The sequence below is a fragment of the Neofelis nebulosa genome, chromosome 10 (genome assembly GCF_028018385.1).
Source record: "Neofelis nebulosa isolate mNeoNeb1 chromosome 10, mNeoNeb1.pri, whole genome shotgun sequence".
Classification (NCBI taxonomy): domain Eukaryota; kingdom Metazoa; phylum Chordata; class Mammalia; order Carnivora; family Felidae; genus Neofelis; species Neofelis nebulosa.
Window position 1 is genome coordinate 98,360,518 of NC_080791.1, and position 16,681 is coordinate 98,377,198.

The following is a 16,681-nucleotide window of genomic DNA, read 5'->3' on the forward strand; positions in this document are numbered from 1 at the left end:
TTACCATAAAACAAAACACTCTTCACACAGAAAAGCCCACCTGTACACAGCAAACCGTAAGACTACTGCTGAGCAAGAGTTTAACAGATCCAAAGCAGCAGCAGGGATTCTGAATACACAGAGACTTTGTGTGTGTGCGTGTGTGTGTGTGTGTGTGTGTGTGTGTATGCCTTTGAAGCTTTCCTGTAAATTCTCATCCACCTTAATCTAAGCAATGTGCAAATTTAGTAGTTATCAAACCCCCAAGGTGTGTTACCAACAATTTCAGAAGTTAACCTTAAACTATTCAGGTAAAACAAGAGAAACTATACCTAGGAAAAACACCTTTAGAAAATTAGTCCCCTTCTCCTTTCTACTCCCATGCCCCAAACATTCAAAAGTAGTCAATTCATCATCATTTACCACTTTTAATTGTGTGTGTGTGTGTATGCATTTATCTTGAACCTAGGACCACATTCAGCTAATGTCTAGAAAAGGGATATAGACAGTGATATTCTGCTTACAAAAATAAATATTAATGATGCTGTTATTTAAGGATAGCTTTATGTCTGGGTTACAGTTATATTAAATAAGATGTATATACATATAAAATATATTATACATATTTAATATTTTTATAGATATTATATAAAAGTAATTATTAATGTAATTTTACTTATATACTTTTAAGATTTGTTTAGCCTATGTATACCTGAGGTAAATTGTAAGAACTGTGAAATTTGAAATTTAAACATGGGATGTTTTGTTTACTAGAGATTGGAATCAAGGCATAAAGCTGAGTTATGCATAAAAACTTTGGTATAAATGACAGTCAAACATGTCTCATTACTTAAAACATACAAGTCAAGGCACATGAACAAAGTCTTCAGATGAACCAAACACAGGATAAAAATAGCTTTTTTTTTTTTTTAACACCTTTGGCATATGAAAAAAACATGCCGTTGTTTTCTCTAGAAAGGAAGTCAGGAATATTTTATTAACGTTCTTTTTTCTTTTTAATTTTTTTGCAAATGTTTATTTGTTTTTGAGAGAGAGAGAGACAGAGACAGAGGTGGAGGGGCAAAGCGAAAGGAAGACACAGAATCCAAAGCAGGCCCCAGGCTGCAAGCTGTGAGCACAGAGCCCGACGCAGAGCTTGAACTCATGAACCATGAGATCATGACCTGAACCGAAGTCAGATGCTTAACTGACTGAGCCCCTCACTTTCCCCTAAAGTAAAGTTCTTAAAAGTATTATCAGTGAGTTTGTCACACAGTGATAGAAAGCCAACGACATGGCTCTTGGACAACTGTCTGAAATGCGGTTAAAAACTACTGAAATTCAGAGATGGGCCAGTTTACTAATCTTAGCCATTACTTAATAACACAACATGGGAGAAGCCAATCATGGAACATACCTGGTGAACCTGAATTTCCACTTTAAGAGCCTCCTGTAGAGTCTGCAACTCCATCCTCCACCTTCTCCACTTTCTCTTATGTCTGCTAAGTCTACAGTTTCTTCAGCCTCCGTTTAAAATAACAAACTCCTCTTCTCACTGCAGCTGTAGAGATCATAAGATGTTTTTGGTAACAAAGGAAATATTCATATTAAATAAGTTATATGAGTTGAAAATTATTTGATGTTCTAACACAGGGCATGACACTTCCTAAACAGATTGCTTCCCAAAATGAAGAGTTTTATACTGAACTAGTATCAAAACTTTCTGGATTTTATTCTTTGAACATTCCTCTACAGAACACTTCAAATAAGTAAGAAATGGGGGGGAAAGTGTGTACTCTGGTCATGAAGGCATCTAAGCATGCTTAGATGCTCAGCACCGTGGTACATACACATTCTGAGGATACAGAGCTGAACAAGACCACTTCTGCCCTAGAGGAGCTGGGAACCTAGAGGGCGAGACTACAACCACCCAGGACACACGGTCTTAGAGACACATAACAACAGGGTTCTATATTTTTCATCACACAGAGTGAACTGGGAAGTTCAGGGTCTCTCAGAGGTTAAAGAAGGCCAGGGTACTTTCATCTGGATGGGTTCTCAATACTATTTTAAAAATAAAACTGAAAACAGGAAAATTCTGGTGTCCCTTAAAGGTTTACATTTACCAAATTAATACTTTACACAGGCACAATGATAGGTAACTGTGCTTTCCACAAAGTTAAGACAGGCACGTTAAAAAATAAATCTACAGAGGTGGTGGTCTAGCAGTAGATTAGACACTTCCAGCTTGACAACGAACACCATCTTCTTCAAACCCGTCAGCGCATCTCTTGTGGCTGTGTGTGTAACTGCAAGTGGGATAATGTCAAAAGTCTAGATTTGTGAATGGGAACCCTCCCGTTCTGCTCTGCTCATCACTGTTACAATTTACATGAACTCAACGGCTAATTTCTCTTTTCGTTTTTTTTCTTGAATGTGGCCTTAGACGTGATTTTAGGTACCCTCCCAAAGCAAAAGTTTGCTTTTGCCGGAATAAATTTAAACTTGACTTCTTTCTCTTTTCTTCTTTGTAACTATAAAACCTGTAGTAGTGAGAGCAGCTTTTCAGCATTCTTACAAACTGAGGAAGGGAACAATCGGGAATTTAGAAGAACCACTACTCCTTAAACCAATTCAATAAGATTCATAATCTGTGCACTTTCCAAAAATTATTTATCTATGAATCAAGTCCGTATTCAACCCAAGTTTTCCCTGACTTAACAGTTATAGTAGAATCATTAACTGTACAATATATTCCTGTGAACATTAATTTTCATTACATTTGCTTAATCTCACTAGACTTAAAACATCACTGGCAATCTCTCCCCTAGGATTTATGTGCTATGTTATGTAATCTCAAAATACTCCAACTTAAAAAACAGTAAGTTTCAAAAATGTAAAATTCCTTCAAACTTACATATATGGAGACTAGGAAAGGACCACTGTACAATGATACTATCCACCAAAAAACTTCTCAACCAAAAAAAGCATTATGTTTAGGGGAGATAATTTGGAAAAGGAGACATATTTTGATGAACAAACTGCAAAAGCAGTTTTTTAGCTACTTATTATCTTAGAAAATCTAAGGAGCTGTAATAAATATCCGAATCATAAAGTTACTAAGACTAATAACTGTTTTTGCTGTCATGTAAGTTTATATACAAAAGCAAATGCTAAGACTATACTATCACTCTAATTTTGCTTTTTTTATAAAGATTTTATTTGTAAGTTATCTCTACACCCAATGTGCAGTTCGATCTTAAAACCCCAAGATCAAGAATCACATGCTCTACCAACTGAGCCAGCCAGGTGCCCCCAGTTTAATTTTAAATGCTAAAAACCATCTCCCTACTCAAACTTGTAACTTACATGTATTAGAGTTATTCCTGAAAACAGTACCTGATTTAGTTGAGTTAGTTTTAACTTTTGCAAGGTACTATCAGAAAATATGTCCAAAATTGATTCTTTATAATTTTTGTCAAATTAAGAATCACTTTGAAGTTAATGGGATATTTTCAAAAATAGAAAGGCCATATTTACTTTTACTGGTAGTAACATAAAACATCACACTTCGAGTCAAGATAAAAACTCTGGAAACAAAGGGCAGGTTAAAAACATGGAAAATTTACAATATAGAAACTTATACATAACAAAGGGTTAACATAAATTATATATTGGGAGTGCTCACAAATTAACTTTAAAAATATGAAAAAGCAACTCAGAAGAATAAGAAGGGCCAACAAACATGAAAAACATCCATCTTCAATAGTCACAGAAATGTAAATTTCAAGAAGGTAAGTTTTGTCTATCAAACTGATAAAGACTTGTAGAAATAAGAATACTCTGAGCTGTCAAGAGGACAGGTCAGGTGGCACTTTCATAATTTGCTCCTGGTTTTCTCTGGGTGGTAGCACTAAAGGTTATTTACTTTCAATTTTTCAGAGTATTGATGTTTTAAAATTTTTCCACAGAAAATATGCAGTTCTTTTTAAATTAAAAAAAAATTAACTGAGGATAGCTAAAGCCTCAGAAAATTTGGTAGTGATGAAACAAAGTGTTCAGGAAAAGAAAAAGTAAAACCAGGGTTTAACCTGAAGGCTCTAAATGTCAAAAAGTGCCTCGCAGGATATGAAGCCTGTAACTCAAGTTAATGAGGAGCTGACAGCTTTTATTCCTTCATCAGATTGTTGTCTGCTTATTAGAGACACAAAGAGGCACAAAATTTTATTTGGCAATGACTAAATGCCAATTATTCCTTTTCTTTCAAAATAACACTGAAGGGTTAAAAAAGTGAGTGGCCTGTTATAGAAAAACTTACGAAGGGATTAGAAGATTCATTTTATATCCTACTTCTTCAAAAAGTTCTCTTTCTGGATAGCAGTTTTAAGAGACTGGTCTCAACCTCTAGGAATAAATTATATACATATATTTATAGCTTACAAAAACAAGGCAAGAATGTGTTAAATCCTTTTTAAAAATATTTTGGGGGCATAGACAACTTATGTGCTGTCATATGAAGACTATTTGGGGGCAGTTAATGGCATCATAAAAAAAGGTTTTATTTACTAAATTTGTAAAAAGATGATTTATCATATTTTGACCAATTCCAGTAAGTGAAAACTAACAAACCAGTTGCTACAAGGTAAATATAAACAAACTCACAAAGCAGTAATCGACACACTCTATGGAGATACCCAGAAGCTCTAAATGCTACCATCACAGAGGGCAATTGCCTAGCACAATATACCAACATCTGTTACCTTCAAAACGGTACGTGTCAAACTACTGGGACACCTAGCGGCCTCTCACCTTCAAGTAACAAAAAAAAAAAACAAAAACATGAACAAATAAAAACTCCACAAACCAACAAAATAAAAGTAGTAACCAAATCCCACTAAAAAAGGAGCTGTGCTATCTGGAAAGAACACTCACTATCCCCAAAAAAACAAATAAACAAACAAACAAATTTCATTTACTTGCTGTGTAACCACTCTCAGCCTCAGGGTTTTAATTTGTTTGCTTATAAATCAGAAAAATGGGAACAGTTATCATCTACTTCATCAAAGCATTAGAAGTTTCGAAAGGGATGAACTTCTATGAAAAGCCCTTTGTAAACTACAAAGTTCTACACTATTCTTAACATACTTAACTCTTGTTCATACACACAAACTTTGTAATAAACTTCTCAAAACAGTATATTGCTGAGAAGACTGTATGTAGGGTTTCCTGTTATCCAATTCTCTAAGAAAGGGACTTCCAACTATTTTACCAGGTATAGTCCTGCTTAGAAATATGTGACCTCTAGGTCTTTCATTAGCAATCTAATGATGTAGTGATGCTGTACCTCTGAACTGACTACTAAGAAACAATGCTCTGCTCCTGAATTGGAATAAACATTTTTTCCAATCAAAACTCAAGTCATCTATCAAGTTTTCTTTAACATTAAGACTATAAATCACTGTGGCCTCAGACTGCATTCCCTAAAAATGGACAGCTCAATGTTCTCTATACCAAATATTTACTTGGTGTAAGGTTCCACTTTTTTTTTTTTTTTGATTAAAAGTAAACTCCACACCCAACATGGGGCTCAAACTCATGACCCTGAAATCAAGAGTCACATGCTCTACTGACAGAGCCAGCCAGGCGCCCCTCTACTTCTAAACCTAACTAAACCTACTCTAAAGAGTATTCTGAGTAATACATAGATCAAAAATGGAGTCTCGGGGTGCCTGGCTGGCTCAATCAGTACATGCGACTCTCAGGGTTGTTAGGTTCGAGCCCCATGTTGGGTGTAGAGATTACTTTAAGAAAAAAAAAAAAGTAGAAAGTCTTGACAGATTTATGTGTCCTTACTCATCATATGTCTAATACTAAAATATTAAGTTTCAATTTGTACAAAATAGTCATTTCTTACTGTGTATCTAGAATGCTAAGAGATACAATATCTTTAACTTTTAACTAATAGTGCTAAAAATTATTACAGATACTAAAAATAATAAACTCTTTAGAAACATTTATTGAAAACTAACATCTGGGGCACCTAGGTGGCTCAGTCAGTTGGGCGGCCAACTTTGGCTCAGGTCATGATCTGGCAGTTCGTGAAATCGAGCCCTGTTTCGGGCTCTGTGCTGACTGCTCAGAGGCTGGAGCCTGCTTCGGATTCTGTGTCTACCTCTCTCTCTCTGCCCCTCCCCTGCTCTCACTCTCTCTCTCTCAAAAAAAAATTAATTAAAAAAAACCTAACACTTATTAATATGAATAAAAATTACATTAAGAAAACAATGCAATGCTTGTTTCTTATTTTCATGGTGGCATTTCTTTGATGACACTCCACATGTCAACAGAAAAGGCTACTGCACAAAGAGCCTGGCAATCCTGATTTCAGAGGCTACCTTCTGAAGCTGCCAAAGTTCCTCTGCTCAAATCCTGGTATTAATAGCTGTTGACAAAAATCACCTCAGCTAAGTGAGACTGATGTTTCCTAACCACTGGATGAGATTTATACATGCATACACACACAATTAGATTTATGACAATGTCTGAATGTGTTTGAATATATATATCTCTCCTCTCCGTGCTTTGGTTTTTTGGGGGAGAGGCTAGATCCTCATTTAGAAAAAGAAAAGGAATACCTACACAGGTCCTACCACTGCAACACAGGGTCAAGTCAGGTTTCCCAACAGCACCCTCTCTTTCCCAGGTCCACTGCAGTGTCTGTATCTCTCCCTACCACCGATGTTCATTCTGATATGTAGTTTCTACCTCAGCCTCCCAGGCCCAGGCCTAGCCAACACACACACATTCTTCTATTTCTTACCCTTTACAGAAATCAAGCACATCCACTAAAATCATCCCAACTATACCCAACAACAAGAACACTGGGAGTAAATTTTAAAACTCAAAGAAATTCAGAATGAAGGAGGCTGGAGAGGAGTGTCTAAGAACATAGTGACAATGAGGCCGAGGTTTTAGAGTTGGATGACACATTTACTAGAATGCTATTTAATGATTTAAAACAGTCCTGGCCAGAATCATATACATATTTACTACACAAAGGGTAACACAAGAGTATGTGGTGGTCTCGGCATAACCAGTAAGAATTTAATAGAAGTGGAAGTTATGGGAGGATAGATTTCAGATCAATTTAAGGAAGAGCTAAGGATTAGAGCTGTACAAAAAAGGAATGGGTTACCTTATGAGGTAGTGGGCTCCCTGTCATTAGTAGTATTCAAGAATGCTGCATATCATATCCCCCTCTTGGAGATTCACAATGCACATTAGCATATTAAAGGTTCTGAGAAGTCCTGCAGTAAAGAAACCTGTTTAACTTTGTTTAACGCAGCATTTCCCAAATTATTTGACCACAGAACATTTTTCCCACCCCCACCCCACCTCAATAATATTTACTCATTTCTGTGGAACTAGAATTGCTCAGAATACATTACAGAAAGTAATGAGCTACACTTTTTTTTTTAATGTAGTATTTTTTAAAATGTAGTATTCAATATGTACCCGAATAACAATCTGACAGGGACACAGGAGAAGAAATTGCCACACTGGTAAAAGGCTGGAAGAGAAAGCCCTTAAGGTCCCTTCTCTAAGATTCTGTGATTCTATCACATCTCAAAGAAAAGGGCTATAGGTTCGTGATTATTTATTTAAAAATGTTCCATGAGGGAAAGGCAAGTAGAATAAAAAGGTAGTCAGATGTAAGGTTAACTGGTTCAAATGCCTCCCTTTCATGTTCAAAGCCCAATCCCTAAAAGATAAGAGAAACACCTCAAGGACAGTAAATTATCAAAATGAAGCCTTAACCAAATATCTACTCCAGCCACTAAGTTAATTATGAATTGAGAGAGAGAATTTAAAAAACAAAAACAAAAACAAAAAGAAGTAGCCTTGCATCAGGGAACTATCCTATTCCAGCTCTCTTGTTTATTTTTTTTTTTTATCATAATACATGCTCTCCAAATAAGGTTGATATTTGTTTGATTCTTAGTCACTAGACTGCCCTGCGCAATGTGCAATCCTGAATGAGACATTCAAAAAAATGACTGAAGTGTGACAACTTATAAGCTGTTAGAGTAGATATTAAAGCAGATATTAAGGAAAAAATGTGTTTGCCTCTATGCCCTCACACTGCTACGTTTCACTCTCTCTCTCTTTTTATTCTTTCCTCATTTGGAATTATACAAACAACACACACTGAAAATGTACTGTCAGACATGAAGCCAATCCAACATTAAATTTAAGGATATAAATGCTTAGGAGTCCCAAATTTCAAAGTCAAGGTTCCCATAGTTACATTAACCTAGCCATTTCACATATATACTAAGGCCATCAAATTTAACAGCATATTAAGTAATACAAAACACAATAGGAACCTTAACTTTTGAAATTCCTGACTTCAGAATTTTCAGCTCTAACCACTGCATTAAGGACATTTTTGGCAAAGGGGACCTTTACATTTTAACAGGTTATCGAATGTAGGAACATGCAAGCCTAGCAGTATTATTAGAAACACAAATGCATTTGCGATATAGCTATGTGAAATTAGACAAAAATTCACTTTCACTCAGTGCAAACTGTAAAGCCTCATTTCTGGGAGAAAGCTTTTTTGCAAAAAAAAAAAAAAAAAAAAAAAAAAAAAAAAAAAAAATCACTGAACATTTGAATTATTACCCAACTAGCATCAGGCACACTAGGCCTGCCTCAAGAAAGTACTTACCAATTTTGGGGAAACTGGCTGTCCTTCAGCTCTCTTGCTCCCTACAGCAGAAGAAGGGGAAAATGGAATTAGACCATAAACACAGATTTAGGACATGTCATCAAAAGCTGAAGACTTAAAAGATTTCTATCAGATTTTAAGGAGAAAAAAACAAAACACACAAAAATCCCCAAAGCTTTAACCAATCCCACCCCCTACATCCCCAAAAACGGAAGAGACATAGTCTTCACAGCAAGGAAAAAATTCAAAGGCAGTTAAATCTCTAATTTTCCATTTTTCATTTTTCCACAGTTTTTTCAAGACAAGGAAAAGTAGTTGACAGTTTCCCTTTCCTAAGAGACACACAGAAATAAAAGGTACCTCATCTAAATAACACACAAATACAGGCTCATCTCCAACAAATGGCCTTCACTGTTCATGGCTTTATACCAGCAAACGAAGCTAACATCACTGGCCCTTAGTTTGGTCTATTTAAAAGGCTTTTTTTCAATTAATCTCAAAATGGACTTGTCTTATATAAGCCTTTAAAACTGACAGCATTTTACCCATGTCGTAATTTCAATTACACTTTTCATTCACATCCTTCAAGTCTCACCACTTCAGACTGTAAACCACACAACACAAACGTGCCTTTCTCTATGCCACGTTTAATCAGTGATAGAGCCAGAAAGAAAATTAAGGTTTTGGGATCTCAATCTAATGCTCAATGACGCTTTTATCAACTGTGTTTTTTTGTTGTTTTTTTTTAAGATTAACTAAACTCCATTAAGCTGACTTCAAAGTTAGAAAAGTCAAGTCAGGCTATATTGTTTATTTTTAACTCACCGCCACCCCAAACTTCTTTTTTGTTAAAAAAAAAAAATTAGGAAACAAAAATGAAAACTTTTCTCCTAATATTTTAGTATTAAGTTATATAAATTCCACATGACATGCTCTGAAACTTCCTTATGCTTTAAACACAGTATGTTTGTTGACTGATGTTACTCCAATAGTGTTCTCATTTCAAGGGATATTTCAAAAAATCTTGTTACCCAGATTATAAATTTTTATTTAATCATGTATAGTCACACCAAACATACAGTGAGATAATTTAAAAGGGCCCCAATTCATGCAGTTAACATTTCCAAAAGAAATTCAATTTGCCATTTTATCCTGCCTTTTCTTTAGCAGCAGTATTTCTGAAAGTTCTCAAGTCCACATAAATGGCTATTTTAATCACCAAGATTAGAATGACTTCAATGAAAAAAAAAATCATGCAAAGGTCTGTAGAATGATGTGGTTATTAAAAAGCAGATTTTCACAAGGAAAAGAAAAATTGTAACTGTGTGGTAACTAAATGTTAACTAAAAGTTTAGATGTTAACTAAATGTACTGTGGTAATCATTTCATAATACGTACACATACCAAATCATTATGCTGTACAACTAAAACTGACATAAAGTTATATGAGTCAATAATATCTCCACTTAAAAGAAGGGATTTATTAACATTACAGATGGTACCTACAGGATTCTGTACTACTCAGAACAGTACCAGGCACGTAGTAAATGCTCAACTAATATCTGTTAAATGAACAAATTGAGTGGACCCTTAACTCTTCACTTATTTTCCCTATTAAACATTTCTTGTTAGCTCTTTCATGCTGGTGATAATTTCTTATGCATCAATCTCCCACAGCATTATTTGTTAAGTGAATGACTTTGGATAAAAACAGTAGAGATGTTACCATTTTAAAGCATAATGAAAGGGAAAAGATTGATATATTGTACTAAATTAAGAACTTCTGTTCATCAAAAAAAAACACCATTAAGAGAATGAAAAAACAAGCCACAGAATTGGAAATGACAATTCCAACACATATAACAATGGTTTATAACCAGAACATATAAAATATGCTGAAACTCAAAGTGATCAGGATAGAATTAGGATTTTTACTTTTACTTATGTGGCATTTGAGAAAGTAGAGTCACATCAACTCTTCTAAACAGTCATATTTAGTAAAAAGACACAATGGATGTACACTTTATCTCTAGGGCATTTTCTCCAAAAATCAATCGCAGAGTCAATCCCAAATTGATAAAGAATTCTACCATGACATCCTGAAACCAATGTATCATAAAACTACTCATAAAACTGCTTGCAGGGACCGCAGATAGCACATAGGAAATCAAAGCCTAAGAGGTTAAGTGACTTCCCCGAAGGTCACACACCAATTGGTTGTAAAGCTGGAGAAAAGCTTACAGACCTGGAGATTCCTTTGACTGAGCTGGCCTTTCCACTAGACCTCACCGCCTCTTAACCAGGCACAGCAGTAACACTTCTAAGAAACAAACTATAGTAAATCCTGGCAAAATATCTTTGGAAAAGTCTCCATATAAATTTTTAAGGAAAAATCATATTAGTAAGCTATGTAGGGCAGGTCTTAAAATTTGAGCCCCGTTAAGCCTAAGGGATCCTCATGAATGGGTTTCAGAGTGGTCTACCAACCCTACAATACTATATGTTAAGTTCTGTATGTGTAAGAATTCTGGGAAGAGGACCCACAGCTTTAATAAGGTTTACAAAGAGGCTCAGATACCAAAAAAAAAAAAAAAAAGTCAATTATTTTTAGACTAGTGATTCTTAAACACTACGCATCACAACTACCAAAGTGTTTCTTCTGAAGACTGATTATTAATCAACTACCCTTTGGAAACTGATGAAAAAGAAAAGATTTTATTTCTATAATTTAGTAAGAGTGAGCAAAAAAGATGTGTATGTAAATGTGTATTTTAACACTATCTGTATGTAAAATGTATTTAAGTCTGAAATGCAAGTTTGATTTCCTCATGTTAGGCTGATTTAAAGTCCACTTAATTTGTTTCTCACATACTCTTGACACTCATAGCTAAGGTAGTTACAAATTTGAACCATATCTGCTGAAAATTTTCAAATATAGATTTTTTTCTTAAAAAATACACTCAAAACATACAAGTGGAACTAAATGAAATTATCTTTGCTTTTACAGATGAATTTTATCTTGCTAACGTAACTTCCCATGATTTTTTGCAAACTGGAGATGGTTCACCTCTCCAGAACTTCACAGGTAGCTGCTTTAATTAGAGCTGGTAAAGAAATGAATCATTCAGATTTCTAATATGGTTGTAAAATTTAAAATATCATCAATAAATCAGAGATGATTAATAACAACTTAAGTACCTTTTGTAAAAATATCTAAAACCTTTGTATATGAAAAATATAAACAAATTCTACAGAAAAAAGGTTTAACATTAGATCGTTTTAAATTAGGCTAAAATTCATCCCACTACAAGTTTGAACAATTAAGTTTATAGTCTGTGCTCAATCATAAATTTTGATAAGGGACTAGAATAGCACAGATAATTGTCATTCAAAGACACTTTAAAATGTCACCTTACGCAGAAGATTCAATCTCTTCTCCTCTACTACACCAAGCTGATACACTGATTTTATATACAATAAGTTTTACTCCTTTTTATCTGCCCTTCCTAACTTCCAACAGAAAGCATAGTAAGTTTGAAATAAATTAAAATGCAAGTAAGTACTCAAAAGGAAAAACAGAATCCTGCTTAATGAGATTTAGTCCGTTAGGTCTCGATGTCATCATCATCCCTGTGTCCCCCCATCCCTCTTAATCTTACTCTCTCATGGTCATGTCTCTAGCACTTCTCCCCTCAGTCTCAAGAAGCATCAATTTCCCCCTCATTAGGATCATTCTGTTTCTTCCATCTTTAAAAAAAAAAAAAAAAAGTCTCCCTTGACTCCATATCCTTCTCTAGTTACCGCCCCATGTCTATGCGCCCATTTATAGCAAAACTCCCAGAAAGACTTAACCATACTCATTGCCTCTAGTTCCTCCCCTCTCATCCTCCATTGAACTCACTCCATTAGGGCTTTGCCCTCCATTCTCGTTAAGATCACCAATGACCTCCCCATTGCTAGAGCCAACAGAAAAGTCTCATCCCTCACTTCTATGTTCACACCACTTGATCTTGATTTCCTCCTAATCTCTCTGGCCACTCTTCTGGATTTCTCATGCTGGTTCGTTCTCATCTCTCAAGACCTCAAAATGTTGAACTGCCCCAGGGCTCAGTTTTTGGAACTCTTCCTGTTAGGTAATCTCACCCACTCTCATGGCTATAAAAGGACCTGTACACTGGCGACAAATTTTTATCTCCAGCTCAGACCTTTCCCCTGAATTCCAAACTCATATACCCGAATGCCCACTCAACACTTGTCAAATAGGTTTCTCAAGCTCAGCAAGTTCAAAACTAAATTCTGGACTTAAGGTCAAAACCTTAAAGTCATGGTTGACTTCTCTTTTTTCCACATCCTATATCCAATCTAACAGCCAAACATCTTGCCTCTACCTGAACAATACACAGACTTTGACCACTTGTGTCACCTCCACTACAACTTCATTGGTCCAAGCCACCATCACCTTTAACCTAGATTATTACAATAGCCTCCTAACCTCCTTCTCCAATTCCATCTTTGTCTTGCCACAGTCTATTCTCTCAGCAGCCAGAGTGCCTCTTCAAGTTTTATTTATTTTTGGGACAGAGAGAGACAGAGCATGAATGGGGGAGGGTCAGAGAGAGAAGGAGACACAGAATCCGAAACAGGCTCCAGGCTCCGAGCTGTCAGCACAGAGCCCGACGCGGGGCTCGAACTCACGGACCGCGAGATCATGACCTGAGCCGAAGTCGGCCGCTCAACCGACTGAGCCACCCAGGCGCCCCCAGAGTGCCTCTTCAAAATCCAAGACAGATTTGGTCACTCCTCTATTCAAAATCCTCCAGTGGCTTCCCATCATACTCAGAAAAAAAACCGTAAGTCCTTTAAAATAGCCCACAAGAGGGGCACCTGGGTGGCTCAGTAGGTTAAGCATCGAACTTCAGCACAGGTCATGATCTCATGGTTCAGGAGTTCAAGCCCCGCATCAGGCTCTCTGCTGTCAGCACAGAGCCTGCTTGAGATCCTCTGTCCCCTTCTCTCTCTGCTCCTCCCCCATTTGCACACGTGCATGCTCTCTCTCTTTCAAAAATAAATTTTAAAAAAACATTTTAAAAAATTTTGTAATGGCCCACAAGACTCAAAGTGATTTGGGCCTCTGCTACTCTCAGACCCCATCTCTTCCCCTCTCCCCACTGCTTAATCTGCTCCAGCCATTCTGACCTTTTTTTTGTACTTCAGAAACTCCAAACAAGTTCCCTTCTCAAGGCTCTTCCACTTGCTTTTTCCTGTGACTGGAACACTCTCTTCTATCAAATATCTTCATGGTATACTCTTTCAAAATGTTTAGGAAATATACAGCAGTTCCAGGAGTAGAATAATAAAATAAACACTACAACTGTCATCAGAATTGTTCCTCTCCCCAAACTTCTGTGAGGATGTTCTTTCTTCTACCAACAACACCCTTTTCACCTTCTCTCCACCTAGCCAAATCTCAGGCAGTCATTCAGGTCCAGATAAAGACTCAGTGATAAATGGAGACCTTCCCTATAGCCATCCCAAGTCCCAGCGATTCCTCTCTTTGAATTCCCAGATAGTTTATCATCACTCACATTCATCTTAAAATTTAACCACATACGGTCTCACATTGTAACTTACAGGTCTTATTTCCCTGACTATACACACACACACACACACACACACACACACAAAGCAGACTAGAATTAATGCCTTGGATAAGTCATTCTCAAACCTTGATCAGGATAACTCTAAAATTTCAAAAAATACATAAATTCACAGGCTCTACCCTTAATGATTCTGAATTCATGTAGTCTGACTTAGAGCTCAGATAGCTGTATTTTTTTTAACTTCCCCCAGAAGAGTCTGATGGGCAGCCAGGATTAGGTATCATTGCCTTCTAGTCCTCTATTTCCTTTAGTACCTAGGAAAGTAGGCCTTCAAATAGCCTACAGCTAGAATGGACACCCCAGAGTACCAAAACCATTCCTTCATTCCACAGGGGAACAGCAATCCAAGAAGTCTAGATGACTAGCCAAAAGCTACAAAGATAGCAGGAGGCAAATCCCAGCCTAAAACCCAGATTTACTGCTCTCAATCTAGGAATCCTTCCATTATACCGTGCATAAATAAATGAAAGTAATAAAAATCCACAGTTCACATATAGGCACAGTAAACAGTGATTTCCTAATACTTGACCAGTGATTGCAATGTCCAACCTCTAAGAAAGTGCACGTTATTAGCTTCTATATGCTTGAAAATGTGAGCAACATTAGCTGACAAAAGACTTAAGAGGTCAGAGAGTAATTGTGGGAAGGCTCACAAATAAAAACAGAACTTCTACCAAGTCCTCTTGCAATTTGTATAAAAACCTGTAGAATCATTTATTTTGTAGCTGAGAAGTACTAGAAGAAATAAATGGGAAGAAGAAATTTTGCTTCATCATGCTATAAAGTACAAAAATCCTTATTCACAAGCTTCCACAGCTCACAAAGCTGTAAATGTTTTTGGAGTCTAATCATAACATAAACTTCTTAATTACAGATCAGACTTAGTAAATCACCCATATCCCAAGATAACTCAAACTCTTATCTTAATAATCAGTTAACCCCAGGACCAAAACTCCTGCCATCGACAACAAAAAAACAACTCAGCTATCTATAAGGCGTTACAAAGGAGTTTGGGTTTATGCTGGTGTACAGGGATTTAAGCAAGTGTCTCCTATTAACACTAATGGGAGTTCTGGGTGTAAACCATAAGCACCAAGGAGGAGGATCAATGCCCAGCACTGCATCTGTGAAAACCCTTCCTACTGCACTAACTGCAACTACTGGGACTTGTTCTCCCAGAAATGGGATAATAGACCCAAATTCCTATGTCTCGAAAGCACAAAGATAATTCAAACAGAAGTCGTTAAGGAAGGTCACCAGTAAACACCTGACTTTAAAAATATACAAGAAAAGGCTAAACTAGAACAACTGACACACTGAGGAAATTTTATAAAATAGCACCAACCAACATGCACAGAAGAAACTAGTAAATTGCTGGGGACAAAATACCTCTTGCAAAAATTCAACAGCCAAATTTTTAAAAATTAGAGCACAGTAAATCCAACTATAGCCAGAAACACACACACACAAACAAAACAAAAACTCCTCCCCTGATGGAGCCCTAAGTACACTACAACCCTTGCTTTTGAAACACAGAAGAAAACTCCTGCTGCACTGTTAGTCAGGAATAATCACAGAGTACTTCCAGACAAACGGATAACAATCACAAGCTGCCAAGGACGACCAAAACTAACTAAATAAAAATTATTGCACCTTATTGTGTTCCATACTGCCTCACTTCTCAATATAGCAGTGCTGTACTCACCAGGCTGGAAAATGAGCAGGTGCCTTTCAGGCTATAGAAAAATTAGTCACACACACACACACACACACACACACACGCACACACATACACACACACACACACACACACACCCCAATCACAAACACAAACACAAAGAGAATGATATTCTTTCACTTGAAGGGGTTTAAGAGATGCAAGGCTTTGCTGTAGGCCTAGAAAACTAAGAGTAGGCCTCACCGAAGAAATGAGGAAAAAGGAAAGGTTTACTCCAAATCCACATTCAAAGACTGAAAGAATTAACATTCATTTCAATTAAAATGCTTTGGCAACAATCCTTTTTTTAAAAAAAAAAAAAGAGAGAGAAATTAAGATTTGCCCCGTTTTTAACCCCAAAAGAAAATGAGAATCTTTTCTCTCTACACAGGTTTAGCTCCACAACACAAATAAAAGAGAACCCTGACTTAAGGCCTGAAAACTAAAAATGGTTCCAAACACTCATAGTAAAAAAAGAAAAAAGAAAAAAAACCTATGTAGTCCAACATATTGATTCCTTATCATCACTGCTATCATTAATGAACATTTAGCTTTTTATCTGCATTTTGAAATGTCAATGAGAAACTGAAAAAGCTA

General features: G+C 36.4%; 1 protein-coding gene across 19 annotated transcripts in view; it reads right to left on the reverse strand.

Annotated features, from left to right (window-relative positions):
- PHF21A (PHD finger protein 21A) overlaps positions 1-16,681 on the reverse strand; it is a 198,084-nt gene that overhangs the window by 160,557 nt on the left and 20,846 nt on the right. For 15 of the 19 annotated variants that reach the window (XM_058688777.1, XM_058688785.1, XM_058688784.1 and 12 more), the window contains exons 2-4: positions 8,708-8,748; positions 7,172-7,283; positions 1,397-1,540 (exon numbers count right to left, since the gene is read on the reverse strand). In XM_058688777.1, coding sequence (XP_058544760.1) covers positions 1,397-1,450 — 54 coding nt within the window. In that variant the 5' untranslated portion in view covers positions 1,451-1,540; positions 7,172-7,283; positions 8,708-8,748. Of the gene's footprint in view, positions 1-1,396; positions 1,541-7,171; positions 7,299-8,707; positions 8,749-16,681 lie in introns of all 19 variants that reach the window. The other 4 variants (XM_058688772.1, XM_058688774.1, XM_058688768.1 and 1 more) reach the window with 2 other exon arrangements.